Raw genomic sequence first — 19045 nt, 5'->3', positions numbered from 1 at the left:
AACGCAGTGTGTCGTCTGGGGTGGGCAATGGGCAATTGATCTTTGCACTCCTCTGCCTTTCTGATGTCTGAGGTTCAGCCTTCTGTTGTCGACAGCATGCACTAAAGTTTGATGTTCAAGCTTACATGCACATTCGCATACTGCTTTCTTCTGGCTTTTGCTCTCTAGAAACAGACACATCCGCTTTGACTTTTATAAATGTGTCTTTGTGATCATATGGTGTATCACAACGTTTTACTCCTCGTCTTTAGACATCTGCGAGGGTATAGAGGTTTTCAATGTCTGTGTACATTCTTTGTTTCTTTGCTATTTTGTGTTTATGTGATTTAGCTCAAACTTTCCATTTGATCAGCCAAGACCAGAGAGCTGCCCAAACGGGGCAGTCCTCCGCCGCCGCTGTCATCAGCCCTTCTGTCGTCATTCCGCCCATCTCACGTTCATACTCTTCTCATTTATCATTCATCATGTCTCTGGTAATGAGTTTTCTCTCGTGTTTAAGTCCTCTCTTACTCGTTGTGCCCTCCAACATACCTCGCACACAGGTTTCGTTACAGGTTTGTAGGTGAGATCAAAATGACGGCTACATTTGAAGGGGCCATTGGCCAACCCACTTCACGCCTCTGGTCCCATTTGGCAGAAATTCTGGTTTGACCGTCACAAGATGGTCTCCAATTTTTAGGGATGCACCAATTGCATTTGTCTCATCTGTTTCAGACATTTCAAAATACTTTTCTTTTGTGCAAAATTGAAATTCAATTGTGTTTTCATATAAAACATTGACTTAGTGCCTTTTTATCTCAAAAATTGCACTATAGTGCTACAGGTTACTGGACACATGCTATTCATCTGCAAGCATGTGCTTATAGGGCAAATGATTCAGACACAATATATTGCGCAGCCCCAGTGAGAAGTCTGGCACAAGACGGACGCCTTCGCACTGATGACATGCACCTTTTCCGATCTTAAAAGGCTCCATTTAAATGTTAAAAACACAAAAGAACATTAGTCTATGCTTAAATCTGTTGCCCAGGGCATTTGAGGCAGGAGGTAGTGGCAGACTCTTTAATAAAGTGTAAACTAGTCTTACTTTATGGGATGCATGCCTCCGTGTAAAAATTCATGGTCATGAGAAATAAGGCTGGTTAAAGTGTGTGTGTGTGTCCTCTCGTGTCAATATTCTGAACTATAGGTTAGTCTCCAGGGTTTTTCCTGGGTCAAAATGGGTCTTCGGTGCTCCCAAAAAATTTCTGCGCACCGTCTATTCATGCAGGTCGGGCTGTTGAGTGAGTGATCAGCAGCTGTCCGCTCGGTACATTCGCGCACCTCACAGTTGCGTATTGATCAGACAAGAAGACACGCTTATTTACTCCAGTGTTTCCCCTACTATTCCCCCCCCGTCAACAACTCTTCTCGGCTCGCGCGCGCCTCGCTCAGCGGCGATTTTTTTAAATTTTTTTCCATCGCAGACTTTTTTTTGCCTTAGGCGCTCGGGATTTGTCATAGGCGCTCGGGAAAACGGCTGGTCTCTGTGCACAGATGTCAAGGAAAAGAAGATGCTCTTGAGTCTCTTTGTCTGGATTACTGCTTGGTCCTGCCTCTAGTGTCTGGGGTCGCTGTGTTGTGGTGGAGCTCTATACCCAAACTTCCTCCCGCTCTGTTTAGTCTGCATCACAAGCACGTACTTCAATTGACCACACACACACACACACACACACTACACTATACACTCTTTCAGTATTCATGGGGCTCTTTTCATCATATTGAAGCATTTGTATTCACTTTGTCATGCAGCTGTCCCAGCTGTATTTATCGTTATCTGTATATCTGTAGGGAGAATGCAGGGCTTGATGGATTTCAGATGCAGCAGACAACACGAAACAGTGCAGCACATTGTGCCTACTTTGTAGTGGAAACATGAAAAATGATCTCTGCTCGTGTGTTAATCCAAAACAAGTTTCTATATTTTACTTTCGGATATCTTCACCGACCCGAGATAATCCAAACCCAATGTTTCTAAATTGGACAATAGCAGGATGGTGACACTTGTATGATGTCTCATTTCATCTGAATGTTTTTCCACAAAATAAAATCTTTGATTTATGCAAGTGTATTGCTGTGGCAAAGCACAGGCCTCTGCGTGTTTGTGTGGTGAAACATTTGGAAGAACGCAGGATGTTTTTAGTGGAAACTGTACGTTTTGTACACTTTGATTTCCCTGCTGTCTGATTCACAGACGAGATTATCCTGCCAAGTCTAGCACTTTTTTTTGTCTCCATTGCTTTCCTGCTGAATGCGACTGCGTTTGACACGCTAGCGCCACACTATCAAGTGCAGGGAATGTGGATGGTAATTGAGTGGCTGCTTTGTTTATGTTATGGGGCTCCTTTTTGTTGTGAGACTCCTTGAGTCATTCATGCAGAGAGGAGTTTACATCGCCACAGTGCTGGCTCACCCATTTTTCTTGCTTTTCCACTAATCTGCTGACATTGAGCCAGAGCCAATGCAGTATTCTCTAACCCACGGCTCTCCTGGCCAGCAGTCGCTTAGGTCCAGCAGTCTGGATGCTGTGATGGTGGCACACAGCAGGCTGTTTTTGTCTTTTTAGTATCACAATGTGGATTTAACGCTAGAGTCTCGGTAAGATAACCTAAACCCACTGCCCTCAACATCTACGGTTTGGTTTGAAGAGTTGTTCGAGAAGGGATTTTTTTTGTATAAATAAAAATGTATTAATTAACATGACGGCCTCTGAAAGTGGACACACCACACGCATATTTTATTATTATTAAATTGCTCTCCTTACGCTGTCCATCTTTGAGTTGCCGAAATGAAGCTCTTGGTATGGGTTTTTGTTTTGGATTGTGGTATTGCTGATACTGATTTACGGGGATGTAATTCAATAATGCGGGTGAAAAAAAGTAAACGCAGAGCTCCGCACAGTTTGTGGTCATCTCAGTTTCTCCTCTGCTCATATGTCATGCAGCGGGGGACCCCTGGGTCTCTGGTGGGTTGAATTCTACCCTTTTGTTTCATTGATACATTTGTTTTTCGTTGACTTGTGGATTTTCCGGCAAGGTTTTAGCACATTTAACACGACCACAGTATCTCAGACATACAGGAGCATTGCTTTGGAGATATGTCAGATGTGTGCAGCTGGTAACCCTCTATTAACTCGAGATGGATGAAACTTGATATCCGATTGGCCCAAAATTATTTGTTTTGAAACATTACCGTTAAAAATGACAAATTCCAGCTGGCGCAGCATTTTCAGCCACCGTCTGCGTATCTCGACACAGTGCTGTGTTTTTAGGAAGTATTTGGCATGTGAGGAGAGACTGACTCTGTAATGAAATCTCGCGGGGCGCTGCCACACTCATAACTCAGCTTTACTGTTCTCACTCATGAGCAACACTGGGAGCTTACGTGCTTTCAATTGGACTCAAACCTTTTGTGCATATGATATTTGGCCGAAAAAACTTCAGTTCGGTACTTTACGACAACAACTGAATCGATTCAATACAAATAACTAGGGCTGTCAGCGTTAACGCGTTAATCTATGCGATTAATTTGGCCGCGATTAACGCACTAAAATATTTTAATGCAATTAACGCAACTTTGTTTACTTCCGGTGTGCGTTGAAGTTGTTGCACTCCTGTGAGTGTCAAGCCGCGGCAGTCCGCCGCCTTCCTCCCGTCTGCTCCTCGATATTCACAGAGAAACAGAGGGCGACGTGTCGGTGACGCGGGGCGGAAGGGTGCAGGTGACTTTTTTTGTTGCTCCGGCATGGAGCTCTGCGGCGCGCGAGACGGAGAGCCGAGAAGAGTGACCGACACGTGGAGACAGAATGACATGCTGCTGTAGAGACGACCAACAACAGACGTTTAGTTTAATAAAAGAACAAAGACGTCTTGAAGAAAAGAACCGTACATTACTTCTGCTGTAATCTGGCGCGATAGAGAACATTACAGGGGGGCGGGGCCTCACCCTGATAGAATGGTGGGGGAAACACTGGGATGTGTCACATGCAAAAGACTTTAAAAGGTGAATTTACATTTTTTGTGTAAAATCGAGAAAATAAGCCCAGCCTCCAGAGGGTTAACGTGACATATTTGTCAGTTTACCAAGGCCACTGGTTCTGCTGTTGTTCAGTGTTAAAGATGACAGGACCAATGGGGTCTCAAATACACCTTTGTTTACTAATCTGGATGTTTCACTGAAGAAACAATTTATCATCCACGATATTAAATACCTCGCTGGCACTTTATAGGTAGGAGCTTCTTTGAAAACACAGCTCTGTGTGAAGTTTTGTCTTTAAAAAGAATACAATTAAACAAGTGTCTAAAATACACGCTGTCTGAAGGGATTACTCGTTCATTTAGAAGATTTCGTCTTTAGAAGAAAAAAAACTTTTAATCGCGATTAATGAATTTCAAAATGTGCAATTAATTAGTAACATTTTTTTAATCGATTGACAGCCCTACAAATAACACATGTTGATGGAATGCATTTACATTATTATGTATTGGTTTCTTATTAACTGTATCACAATAAAGCCTATAAATATGGCTTTTGCAGTGTGCAACTTTTTTGACTGCGGTCAGCCCTTTTCGTTTTATCTGCTTTTCAAATTACTGTTGAACTTGGTGGCATCCGCGTACTTCTGAGAAGGAAAATGGAAAGACTGAACACCTCACTATTGCATAACAGCCTCCAACTGGAACGGAGGTGGTCTTCAATATGCAGAACACATTAAACTTTCCAAGGGCTTCAGGATGATTTCCCTGCAGAATATGGAGAAAAAATATTACCTTTTTTTCTTTATATAGGGCAAGAGCATTATATCTCTCACAGCCTCTCTCAGAAATTACATTTGGAACACGTGAAAAGGCAGGTAATCGGTCTACAAATGTGATTTAACTTCAGTGTTTCTTTTGCACTTAACTGCATCCTGCCTGGCCCTCTTCCTTTCACTGCCTGAACTCTCTACCCCACTGCAGTGTCTCTTTATGTGCGTCTGACTTTAATGCTCCTTCTTTCTCTTCGGTTTTCTTTTCTTTCTTAAACAGGATGTCCTTCATCTCTTTTTGTCATTTCTCTCTCTTTCTTTCCTTCCTCTCCCCCCACCCCCCGCTGATCTAGTCCAGACGTCTTTTTGCAAAATACTTAGTTGCCTTTAACTTCAATAAGAACTGAAACGAGGGGAAACGACAGAATCTGTTGCTAAATAAAATAAAATAAAAACGTTTTCATCCCAAACTAACTGGAATGCTCTTATAATGAATGAAACGAAACCAAAAACTTTTAACTCTACTAGTTTTTTTCTTAAAAGACTAAAAGATGACGTTTTAGTGGTGGTTTAAAAAAAAGAAAATAATAATAACAGAAGTGTTAGACTCTAAGGATCACCCTTTCCTCACCTTCACTGTTCTCCTGCTACTGTTTCTGCAGTCAGACTGCCCTGTGTGTGTTTGTGTGTGTGTGTCTGGTAGACCACTCAGCATGTCTGCTATACGCACACACAAACACACACGCAGACTTTCACTGCCACTCAAATTGCATCCCCCTGCTCCGAGTCTGTTTTCAGTGTGGGAGAGAGAGACAGTCGGAGGACGTGAGTGATTCCGTGGTTTTAATCATGAGGATCAAGTTGCTAGGACGGCGCCGGTGTGCCACGCCATCCGTCTCCACTCTACATCGTCACAGTGAGGGCAGGATTTCCCGCCTGTTTACGAAGGGCCAGAATGATGAAAGAGGATTGCTTACATGCTAACTATCTTGTGTGAGAAACAAAGGCTTCGACCCCTCTTGCACCAACAGTAGACACGTTTGATACTACTACTAAATCAATTAATTAGTCTATTAGTTTTAGAGCAATTAAAAGCTCACATGTGTATGCGAGAGACGTTGTTGCATTCTTAAAGGCTGTAATCGTCATATTAGGAATTGTAAAAGATTTGACAAGATTTAGCAAAATGCCTGCATGCATGGCATTACAGCTACCTGACGACACACTTTAGTTTGAATCCCTTTTTCAATGTAGCAGTATAAGGGCCTGGTCTGTTTCATGAAAATGTGAATGAAGGCCTAAACCCGACAAATCAAAGAACGAGCAGCGTTCGGCTGACGCACCGCAACGAGGGCCGACCAGTGCCATCGGTGCGGGACACGCTCCAAGAAGTGGGATGACAGGCGTTCGCCAATGGCCGACTGTCAGCCTGGTGTGTCGGTGCCCTTTTAGAGTTGATGGTTACCTTCGCACTGAAAATGCGGAAGGTAATGTTTTGATCGCCGTGTATTTATTTGTGTGCATGCGTGTTATTCGCATAACTCAAAAAGTATTAAACCGAATCGCATGAAATTTGGTGGGATGATTGGATATTATCCGGGGACCATTCGATTAGATTTTGGGATCGATCGGGTCAAAGGTCAAGGTCATGAAAATGTCAACATCTTCTTTGAATCGCATGAAATTTGGTCAATTTGTATCCAATTGGCATGCAACTAATGCCAAAATGTTCATAATTCAATGCCCAATCTTATGATATGCGAAGGTATGCACTCTACCGAGTGCCCGCTCTAGTTTTTTATGCAACCAATGCTAATTTAAGTAATGAGATGTTCCGTTGTTGGATCATTTCAGTCCATAAGAACTATATTTGCTCAGTGTCAGGTTATTGCTGTCTCGTCATAGATGTCCTTCGGTGCCACACGGCACCACTTCCCACCCACAGGCAACAAACAGCCCTGGATTCCACCATCAAACTGTGCCAGGCGTCGCTGCATATTTATGTGTACCCAGAGATGAGGAAAACTACTGTAGCCTAAAGTAACCTCTCTCTCTGTCATTCATTCTCAGAGCGACTGGAAACCAGGCAAACACTGCCTCATCGCTCACACTGCGCTGTCTCTCACCATTCGGTCTCGCACTTCTAAACACTTCCCTCTGAGGGTTGCTCCTCTCAATCTGTTCTTCTGTTCAGGATAGTGAATAGAAACACAGCACAAATAGAGAGATATTAGCTACAACTGGCATTTACCGTAATTGTAATGGCATTTCACTTCCCCAGTGGCTTAGCCATATTGTGCATGTGAACTTTCATACGCCCATATGTATAACACAAGCGCGTTGAGTGTACAAGTCCGTTAACCCTTTACAACAGCAGACTGTTGTGTATGGCCCACTATCTGTACACATCAGACTGAATAATTCCTGACAGTTTCAGCATATTTGCCACTTTAAACTGGTTCATTGTAGAGATGATTTGATATAATGTTTCCTTTCCGATACCAATTCTGATACCCAAAACTACAATCCTTTATTTCCTTATCATTTGAATTGTTTGCCTTTTATGAAGAACATAACTACTATAGAGGACAATAACATTGATGTTTTTCACTGACTTCAGACTGGTTGAAATCATTTTTGGGATGGTTGCACAAAGTAAATAGTCTGAAGACTTGTATACCAGCTGCTATAATCATACAACAAAGGGATCTGTATCTGCTAATATGGATCATTAATGATGCTGCTCCGATCCCTACCAAGATTTTTATGATCAGTTACACCACTAACGAACACATCGTGCTAACTGTTCCGGTAGCGAGTGTCACGTTTTGGAGATAAATTGTGATATGGTGATATCTTATTGGTGCGTACTCGGATACCCGATCCAGCTTTCTCAGGCATTTCCCAATCTGGTATCTGTTTAGCAGCAACTCTACTGCACCTGTGTGTTTGAGTCTGAAGCACAGTTGAAACATGTGGACTGTAGACGACATGGATATGTGTGGGTTAAAAAGGTGTGGAAAGCTGAACAAACTGCAATGCTAGCAGTAGCAATTTGAGGAACTTGAACAAGTTCAACAACTCTTGACAATAAGTCATATTGAAAACTGTCTGACAAACCACTGACTGCAGAACACTACATTATTAATGTGGACATTTCTGTTGTAGTTGGCATGGACCACAATACACGAGAGACTGATGGAGGTTTGATTTGATGTATTTTTACAGTCTCAGTCTGTAGAAATCAATATATGTCTGAGCATAATACGTGTGTGTGCGCTTTTGTGGAGTCTATACTAAATAAACAGTTGTTCAATAGTACAACTATCCCTTGTTGTTCAGTAGGTGTGGGATGCAGAGATAACATGATCTATTACCCAGTGCTTCCTCTCTGCCTCTCTCCATCACACCCTCTCCTCTGTATCGCCTCTTTGCTGCTTTTATTTTTCCCCACATATTTCTCAGCCTTCTTCTTTTCTTTTCCTTGTTCCTGTCCTCTCTTCCATCACTGCAGTTCTCCTTTTTTATTGCTCTCTGTTCCTCCTTAGCGCTCTCTAGATTTCCACCTCCCCACCACAACTTCTGAATACTATTTTCCACAGTCATGGTCGCTATCTTCCTCTCCCTCTGTCATCCCTCATTCCCTTGTTTCTAAGGGCTAATTGGGCATACACAGACTGAAGAAGGGAATCCTTGCTCTCATATGGGAATACACATACACCCTCGAATGCACTATGTGAACGGTTTAGACAAACAGCTGCAGGTAGTTGCAGTTTTGAGCCCGATACGCACTACAATCTTAAAGGAAAGAAACCGTACCTTTTAATTCTGATGAGGCCAAAATACTTTCATGCACTGATGCTTAGGTGAATTAATTATACAGTCTGTGTGATTTTCTACCTTGTGGCCTCTATTTTATGTATTTGTTTACTGATTAAACTTATTGATGCAGCATCCACAAGGCCAAGCTAATGGTTACTGGAAAAACTGGACTGAAACATCTCCCATGTTGACGCACGATTACGGTACCAAATGAGTCATATGGGAATTACTTTCCCGTGGTATGATATTACACCTGGCTGTCTCTAAGTCCAGTGTCAGCTTCCCTATGAATATTTCATTTACTTTGTGACTCAGGCTTCAGATAAACTTGAATCCCTCTGGCTTATTTTCTCCACCTTCTTAATTCTTTTGTTTCTCCCCCCCCCCCCATATCCGTTTCCTCTCTCCTTTATATCACCTTTCTTCTTTAGTTTCCTACCATCAAAACTCACCATCTGTTCATTATGTGGCAGCTTGCCTCTACCTAAAAATCTTTTTTTCCCCGCTTACCTCCTATCCATCTCTGGCCATTTCTTTTTTATTTAGTGTTGTTTGTAGAAGCATTTATGAAAGACTTAAAAAAGGTGTCTTTCAGGTGTATTGTATAAAGGTGTATTTCAGAGTAGCATACATCTTGATAGATGAGATGACTCTCGATATCACTGCATGACAATAGCATGGGATGGTAAATGTCATCTAACAAATTTTGAGACGTCCAATATTGGAGATTTCACTGATTTTAAATGCTGAATAACCCCAACACACACCATACCTTTTGTTTCTAGATTATAGTCTACTTTGCTCATTCTTGTATGGCTCCTCATCTCCCCTTATCTCTTTCCCCCATCCCTGCTACTACTCCCTTAGTGTTTCCACTGTTGCCAGAATTTCATCACCATCAAAAGTCTGGTCCAAATTAACTTCTCCCTGTTCTTTCCCTCCCACTGCTCTCCCATATTTCTCTCCCTTTCTCCCCCCGCGACTGTCTGCATTCCACAGATGTGTGACACTAGATGGACCTCTCTCCACCCTCCCCACATTCCTCCCTCCATTCCACCGTAGATGTCTCCAGATGAACATTTCGTCCTTACCTTCTCACCCCTCTCGAAACCAACCCTCCTCCTCTGGGTAGTGACTACGTTCAACTCCAGATTCCTGACTCCAGATTGTTGGCGTCTCCTCGGGGAGCAGAGAGGAAGGGGAGTGTCAGCTGTAGACGGCTGGCTTCTCAAATAAATGACATAATTGGCATCCTGAGCATTCACTGGGCTGGAGCCCGGCTCAGAGTGGGAGGTTGGGAAATGTAGTAATGGCTTTCCAGAGGAAGTTCACTGTAGAACAGATCCCCATTTAGGCAACATTTCTCAGTTGTAGTCACCTAAATGCTAATTCCTACTTCATCAATGTGTGTACTTGCCGCTGTAGCATGAAGTTGGCAACATACACACAGTGCGCTTGTGCGCGACATTTTTTCCAACATGTACTCTCAGGGTTTTCTAGTGAGGGAGCGAGCCCGCCAGGGAGGCGTGAGGACGGGAAAAGGAAGTGTTTTGTTTCACTGTTGAACAATGCTGTGAATGAGACAGCATGGGGCTGAAGCAAGAGTCATAACAGGAGCGAAGGATGTGGGCCTTCCCTTTCAAATCTGATTGACTGACACTAATGAGTCGGGGGACGTCAGTGGGGTGTGTTTGCCGATTTTTCTTATTCGTTTTTACGGTTTTCTTTACTCCAAAATCAGTTTGCGTCTCTAAATGTAGGAGGTCTCTTGTTTTGAAAAAATTGTTAAAACTGTGCTATGCTTCAATAATGGCCTATTTGTTTTAAGTAAGATTACGTTAGCTGATTTTTAAATCGAGCAATGCGGTTCCAGAAATATAGGATGCTTTGAAAGTGTCTTGTCTTTGTGGAATCAGTGAAGCAGCCCTCTGCACAGAGCCCGCGTTGGCTGGCATCAGGTAGAGTGTGCACAGGTAATGGGAATCAAATTCTGGCCGTGGCCCACATGCACATTTCATTACTCGGTAACCTAGATTTTTGGAGAATATTGATGTTCCTTCAGTGTGTGACTTTTCCCTTGCATTATTCATCTTCCCTCTTTGATGGTGTCTTGGTACAATGTCCTGTCAGTGGTGCTACCTGATTCCAAAAACATTGTTATCCTAACGTCCTACTTGTGGATAGGCAGGACGTTTTTAGGGCATCGCATGCCTATGACCTAAAAGCAGCAGTACCCTTTGAAAGAGTCATGATCAACTTTATGGCTTTCTGCACTCTAAAGTAGAGTTTACAATTATCGAGTTGATAATCACGCTCGACACCACAACCTGAAATATGTCTCTACGGTTCATGAATCACATTTGATGTTTAGCTCCACCAGGATATATTTCCAGTTCCTCTTTCTGGACATTGAACATGTGTGTTGTTGTTGTCTTGTGTTTTTGTTTTGTTGGAAATGAGTTCTTCTGTATTTGTGTGTTAGAAAGGCTTTTTGGAAAGAACTGATGTTTTGCAAAACAATATTTGAAGTACTGCAAGACTACAGTGGCGACTGTTGGTGAGTAGTTAGCAGGTCCGTCTTTCAATCAGTCGATGTGTCCTTGAGCAAGATACTTAACTGAGTTGCTCCCTGTAGCTGTATCTATGGTGTATGAATGCAACAGGATTGTAAGTCGATTTGGATAATAGCGTCAGCTAAATGAAATGTAATAAGCCTATTTTCACCCGAAAAGATGTCGCCCTTAGGGGTTTTAACTGAGACTTAAATCTTTTTGAGTTTCCTACACAGCCAAAGTCACACTCCAGTGTGCTGAGCATTAAATGGCACTCACACTGTTGACCAAGTTAATATTTGGTGACACTTCTCATCTTTTGAATGGTGTTGATTAAAGACGAAAACAGCAATAAACAATCACATAATCTCTTTTCAGGATGACACCTTGAATTTGACTAATGGTATGTTGGTGACACTTACTGACGGAACCAAATACAGATGAAATTAAAAGAGCCTAGAATCACCACTGCTCTCAAACACTGTTTTTCATGACCGTATCAGCAGCTACGCTCAGCAACTGGATGTTGATGCAGTGCGAGTCTACTTTCATGTCCTTATAGCGCTGTCTGAGAATTATTTGAACAAATGGACCACAAAATGGCCACACTTGACCGTAGAGTTGGCAGTGCACACGCATCACATCATGGTCCAGTGGAGCTACTGACCGCAAACCATTTGGTCTTGGGCAGAGCAGCCCAGCTCTGTGGTTTAATAATGTTCAAGAGGCTAGCGGCGTGCTGGTGGTCGAGTGCAAATCGTACGCTATTGTGAACTCGAGTGCAGCCCATGTCCTTTTGTCTTGTCGTCCCCTTTCCTCACAGACGAAATATAATTTCCCCACGACAATGAATTTACAAGACCTTCAGGTCATTTGATCAATCTTTATCTTCTCTATAAAATATGCTACTTTATGCATTGATACCATTAACCCTTGTGTTGCCTTCGGGTCAATTTGACCCGATTCAATGTTTAACCCTCCTGTTACCTTTATATTTACTAACATATTTTACCCTTGAGGTCAATATGACCCCAGCTATTAAAATCTCCAGAAAATTATTAGAATTAATATTGTTTTCCAAGTTTAAGTGTGAGGTACTTTATGTTTGTTTGTTGACTCCCGAAAGAACACCGACATTAAACATTGAATCGGATCAAATTGACCCGAAGGCGACATGAGGGTTAAATATTGAATCGGGTCAAAATGACCCGAAGGCAACACAAGGGTTAACCAATGGCACAAACTATTTTTTAAAAACTTTTTGCTCTTGTGCTGCACATTTTCACACGGCTTTCAATTCTTATTCAGAATTAATAATAACCACCATTAATGAAGGGCCGATTCAAACCACTCAGAATGAAATGTCTTCATTAATATGCTTTCTGATAGCCCTCCCAGCAGTATTTGTTCTTTTTAATTATTTTTTAAAGACACTCCACTGAGTATCAAGCTAAATGACCTGACCCGTCAAACTGTGGTGCAGGTTTCAAAGAGAGCATCCTCTTCGGCTCTAAAGGAGTTGAACAACTACCGCCCCTTTCCAACGAACTGCGCGAGGCGTTAAGCATCCATTACAAATGGAGACTCCCTCGAGAAAACAACGGGCACCCCCCCCATGCCTGACAGTTTAAGACCTTTCACCCTTTGACCACAACTAATGCTACCCGTTAGCTTGACCTTTTGTCTTCCGACAGACCGAGACAAAGCCCCCACCCCGCCGACTGCCTCTCTTTGTGGTCTAAGGGCCCATTGTGCATATTTTGTCATGAATGCTTAGGGCCTTGCTTTTTGTAATGCATATTATAACTAGAACGGGCACTCTATTAGTGTGCATACTTTTGCAGTGATGTATGTATATGTCAATGTTCCATCAGGGTGTTGTGTATATATATTTAGCATAAGTCCTATTTCAGAGGGATGTGTAATAGTACTACATGTTGTTTAGGACACAGGCGACCACAGAGCAGCGGCTTGACTTCCGCACAACAAACATGGACGGCTAGTAAGGACTGAAGCAATTTTAAGATCATGGTCAGACGATTCTCCCACAATGTAGACGGTGTTTGGGGAGTCAAGCAAACTCGTATCGTGGAACACAAGGCGCGTCCGTACTCATCCACGTCGGATTACCGACTCAACTCTTTAGTGCCCTGATTGTTAACATGAGGCGACGAGTCAATCGTGATACCCACACAGGTTGAGTATGACATCTTTAAACACATTTAACCATGAGTCATTTGCACATATTTAAAAGCACTGAGACGTCATAATAAATAGTTTCTCTACTTTCAATGTCTTCACATGCTTGTTTGGGAGCTTAATAAAGGGGTGGGCTTACACGGCACACTACCAGTTCCCCTGGAGATGGGAAGCGATGGTCGGCCTACGGTCATATTGTCTGGTTCAAATGACAGGAAGCAAATCACTGGCACATATTTTGGGAGTGCCCTGTCATCAGGCCTTTCTGGGCAGACTTTCATAAAATATTGGAAATCATACTTAACACTGACTTGCCCCTGGAATTTGAAACTTTATTCTTTGGAAAATTTGATTTTCAAACAGGGCGACAAGATAAACACATGTTTGGCATTTTAATAACCGCTTGTAAAAAAGCGCTCACCAGACGCTGGCTGCTTCCTGAGCCCCCCACGATTCAGGAGTGGATAGACATCGTAAATGACATTTATGCTATGGAAAGGATTACCTTCTCCCTCCGCCTTCAGAGAAGTATGTTTATTCAACTCTGGGACAAGTGGGTGAAATATGCAAATCCAAAACGGACAGATCCTGTGGAGATAATAAATGAATGACCCTGCAACGCTGCTTTAGTTTAGGAAACCTCTCCGACCTCTATCCCTCTCCCTCCCTAGTCTCCCCCTTGTCTGATGTATTTTTCTGTTTGTATGTACACTCTCCCAAAAATGTTCAATGTTATTTAATTTGAAAGACAGGATGGTATAATTTGAATACTACACCTGTGCTGTTGTATACTTTATAAATTAAGATACTATCCTAAAACGAAAAATAAAAAAATGACAGGCCGCTGTCTGCCTCCTCCTCTTTAAGCTACCAGACGGTGGTAAAGGCATCGCAGCACGTTACTTGCTGAGATGGATAGGCTTGCTTTTAGTGTGACAGTTTGATTTACGGCTTGTTTCACATTGTGGAATGGGGGTGACTCGCCTACAAATGGTCCTGAAACGACAGCTGTTTCAGATCCTTTTGATAAACAATGGCGCAGAGTTGACCCCCTTTTGACCCTTTAACTACTATTACAGCTTGGTTTAACGCAAGTGCAGCTTTGGGTGGTCAATGAAGTTTCTGTGCCGTTACCCTTTTTCACAGTAAATACAGAATATTTGAACGGTGTACAGCTGTAAACACCCCGAGTGGAGGATGAGTCATCGACAATTTGAAGCCGAGAGAGGGATTTGAATTACAAAAGATACTGAATAAAAATGCCTGACTACAGACCCAAGATTAAAGCTGAGAAAGGGTATTTGTCATTTTGCAGAGACTTTAATGTGAACTCTCATGTGTTGATCATGGAAAGAGTCACATCACCACCAGAGGCATGCTAGAGAACAGTTCATCTGGCTTTAGTACTGTTACAAGGATTGCTATTGCCATCAATATCTTTAAGCTGGTGGGAAGATCAGCTGTCTGAACGTTCTCCAGATAATAATGCTGTTGTGAGACCTTGTTGCTCATCCAGTATTCAGCCACACCAGATTTCTTATGTCAAGGGTAGCCGAATATAAAAAGATTAAATTGTAACTTCAGGGTATGACTCATCTGTCTTATGTATTCTGTCTTAGTCATTATGTTTTGAAACCTTCTTATGGTTAAAAAAAAAAGGGGTGATAAAATGAGAATTGCTCAAAAGTTACTCAAAAGGCCGAGAATGAATTTCAGTCTTTCGCTCACAGTCTGCAGGAATGTGATTAGAAGAATCCCCTCCCAAAATATTTCAGTGTGGTGATGGGGAAATGGTTATCATCTACTCATCTGCTTGGTTGTTGACAGGCCAGTGGTGTTAAAGCCGGATGTATTGCCTCTCCTCTTACTGATAAAATGGGGGTTAGTGGTGGGGTGGATGATCCACGGACACTGAGGGCAGCTTCGCCCCACGGCTTTCTGGTCGTTCACTGATTCCTAGTTGACCTAGCTTTCAGTGTTCGGATCCGAATGAGTCTGGTCCTCGGCCAGATCCGGGTCACCATGGCCTGCCTGCTCACGTGGCAATTATTCAACACTGCTGGATCCCTACAGGGATGAGATTTGATTCTTCATTGATGCTCGGGTCCACAGTTATAGAGTCTGCATAAGCCCAGATAAGATTATGAACATATTTAGGAATGTTTATCTAAATCCTTGTGGGGCTCCTTTTAAAATGAAATTGAAATCTATGGAAGCAGTATTTAGCTGAATAGAGGTTTTCTGGACATTTCTCAGCCTGCCTTACTTTGTTTTAAATTACACTTTGCCCTTTGCTTTAGTCGTGAGTGATGCCTGAAAGGTTTTTCCCCTCTGTGGCAATCGTGTCTGAGCCACTGGAGCAGTGAACGTTAATTCTTTATATATATATATTATATATATATATGAATAATAGGTGAATTTCACACAGCATGGTTCAAAACTTTTCTGAAGTAGTTTGTTAGCCTGGGAATAAATCGGCGTTGCAAATGTTTTGTGAGGAAGGAAATTCACTCTACATGCCCGTTAGACCTCAAAGATAAACACACTGCATTTTGGTAACACTAAATGTGAACATGACTTTTGTTTGTTTATGAGAAAGCGCCACAAAAAGCTTATTTTTAAATAACATTTCCAAACCAATAGACAACGTGCAGTTTGTCACTAAACCTCTGCTGCTAATATCTTGGAATACAAGTGGAAAGAATAGGCTGATACATGTATCTTTAAGGCACGGGTTAAGGCCTAAGATGATGAGCCATTTTAACTTTGGTTGGAATCTCTGTCCACAAATGGTCTGCCAAGGTTTCAGGCCTCTGTCTGCTGTTTTCCTCCCGTCTGCCGTCAACACTGTGTCCATTTAGTCCCACATGAGGCTTTTCTGGCGGCCTCTGATTTGGCCTGTGCCCATACTGTCGGCTTTGGCAGTGTAATTTCCCCTGACAAGCTGATGGTTAGTGTTCATCCAGGCATCTCAGTCAGTATAATTTGGTTTGTGTTAAGATCGTCTATTTTCCCGTGTTGTGATTCTGTCTGATTGGTCTTGACTGTCATTTTGGTCACTGTCAAGGTCTCCACACTGAATGGGTTTAATGCTAGGTTGGTTTCCCAGGCCTGTCCATATCTTTTTCGGAAGTGGTGCTTGTTTCTTCATCGTGGCAGGTTCACAGGCTCTAACATGATCTATTGAGTAAACCATGTACATGTCTTCAGCACAGCATTGTTTGGGATCTTAATCTAATACATGTGTATTTCTGTGCTTGTATCAACATCTGACGTGGTCCAAAAGTCTACCTGCATTGTATATCACCTTCACATTCCATGAATCAAAAGTTTTGAAAAATAAAAAACTGGACGGATGATTGGAAGCACTTGCAGAGAGATTGAGCAGTTTTATAAATAGCTTTGTAATGTGCTTTGAGTTTAGCACCAACTCGGATTCATATAGAGAAGTTATTGGTCCGTCACATCTCTCAATCTGACCCGTTTTTATTGTCTTTTTGGTTTTGTCTGCCACTGCTCGTAGTTGTTGCTGCTGGGCTAGGGCCTACTTTGTCTCGCTTTGTAATTGTCACAGGATTGTCTAGCCAGCTCCAAACAAAGCATTGGTCTGCTTCAGTTTACCCAGGCTCTCTAACAAAGGAGGTAGACGTTTAGGAAGAAAGATTAAAAAAAAGACAACAGCAGACAAAACACAGACTTACAGACTTGTCTTAGTTTGTTGGCCTCTGTTGAAAGCTATTGCACGTTGTCTGTGATGCAAACCCCGAAGGACTTGCTTCAGACAGGAAAAAGTGCTCCTTCACTCGATATTTAAAAATGAGGAACTCTTACGACTGATCCATTGCCTGTGATGGGACGATGAGAATGGGCTAAGCTATATGTTAGCAAAAAGATGTGATTAATAATCACTCAAAAGAAACCGTCAATGTGTTACAACTGTGCTTTAAACATAATTTCAAAGATTATTTTGGAGAATTTTTCATTTTAATTGCAGGTGTATAAAGATGTATAACGATTACGTGCCATTTAAAGTTGACTATATATATGATCACAGCCAAGTTGATTGTAAAAATCATCTCTGGCTTGTTTTTTTTATTTTATCACCTATTTTTCATCTAATTTGTTGCCTGACACTAACATCTCTGTACTTCTTCTCTTCCAGTCCTGTGTGCAAAGAACCTGGCAAAAAAAGACTTCTTCCGTAAGTATTTTTGCATGTTGCTATTCTTGTCCCTTTCCCTCCCTTGTGCATCGAAACGGGCTTTGTCAGCAGTGGCAGCTTGCTGGCCTTTTGAAGCCGTGCTGTAAAGGAAGTCCCTCAGGAGCTGTGTGTCTGTTTCACACACCAGGAGGCTTGTTACGCAGATGGACCCACCGCTACCCAAACCTCCAGCAAAACATATCAGGTCCACTGAAACAGCCAGTAGACTTCATTTAAAAATAAAAAAAGGCTTTAATTAAACTTGATAAAAAGAACATCTTATAATCTAATAATAAACACAAACTTCACTGTGTAATTAAGACATTTCGTCTCCTGATTTAGCATTTTGTTGTAAAAGCATCACATGGCAAGTCGTATCATGCTAATTTTGCAAAGTATGGAAAAAAGGAGACTTCAATATGTTCCGTTTGATACAAGTAGGCCCTGCTTGCCATGTGTGCCTTTCTTTTAGAAAGCGAGCCAATGAGAATACAGAGAGACTAAACAGTGCTCCACCCTTTTAGTGAGAGTAGACTATAAAACACAAGTGAAAACAAATGTACGAAGACTGAAATACTGATAGTTGGAGGTCATAGTGGGATGAATAGGTGTGTTGTTTTCTCTCTGGCTTCTAATTTACTGTTAGTTAATGTTTAGGTGTATGCCGCTCATCCTGTCGCTGGCATTAATGTAAGAGGAGACGTGTTATTTCGCTCATGAGACATTTCTCACAAAAGAATACCTCCTGAGCAACTTGCGTCTTTTAAACTAATTGGCCAGAATAAAAGTGTTAAATTGTATTTGGTGTTTAGCTTGTGGTTTGGTTCTCCATTAACCTAGAAGTCATGAACACGGACAATAGCGAGTTAATTTGTCATCACAAAAAGGGAAGTCTCACAAAAGCATGAGGGTGACTGAACAGGTTTGACTTGAAGTATCGGTGCCTAGACGTACACATGCACAGCCACACTGAGAACACCAGATAAACACGGCGGAAAGGATTCATTATCAGATTGTCAGACTTCCAACAAAATAAGATACTGTTTCAAGGTTATCCTAATTGTTATAGAGAAGCGTATAGTGTAGAGTAAAGCTTCAACGTCCTAGAAAGGAGATTTGTTTCACATACGTCAGTCAATGTTACTAAATGCTATGAATAAAAATGGCTAAATCTGCACTGGATACTAGTATCTCATGAAAAATAGTCTGGGAGAACTAACTTAATGAGCAGTATTATGATCAGAGGAACTTTGCAATTAGATTTGTAGACTCCCCTGATGGTCCCACATCAAAGGTCCAACACAATAACATGTCTTGTAGGCCAAGTATTGTGTAAAGAAAATATGACTACGGGACTTATCCACAGAGCAGCTAAAAAAATCACCCATAATAAAGATGGGTGCATCAGGGGATATGATCTGTGAGCTGCTGCTGCTGCACGTTTGCTTTACGGTGATATAAACAACTGTGGTAAATATGTTAGGA

The 19045-nt window shown here is 42.0% G+C and overlaps 1 protein-coding gene across 1 annotated transcript in view; it reads left to right on the top strand.

Moving 5' to 3' along the window:
• The window catches only part of LOC130190649 (E3 ubiquitin-protein ligase SMURF2), a 56599-nt gene that overhangs the window by 5787 nt on the left and 31767 nt on the right, over positions 1-19045 (top strand). The window contains exon 2 of the mRNA XM_056410171.1: positions 17522-17560. Coding sequence (XP_056266146.1) covers positions 17522-17560 — 39 coding nt within the window. The remainder of the gene's footprint in view (positions 1-17521; positions 17561-19045) is intronic.

This window comes from Pseudoliparis swirei, chromosome 24 (genome assembly GCF_029220125.1).
Source record: "Pseudoliparis swirei isolate HS2019 ecotype Mariana Trench chromosome 24, NWPU_hadal_v1, whole genome shotgun sequence".
In the NCBI taxonomy this organism is placed as follows: Eukaryota; Metazoa; Chordata; class Actinopteri; order Perciformes; family Liparidae; genus Pseudoliparis; species Pseudoliparis swirei.
This window is presented reverse-complemented; position numbering and strand designations above follow the sequence as displayed.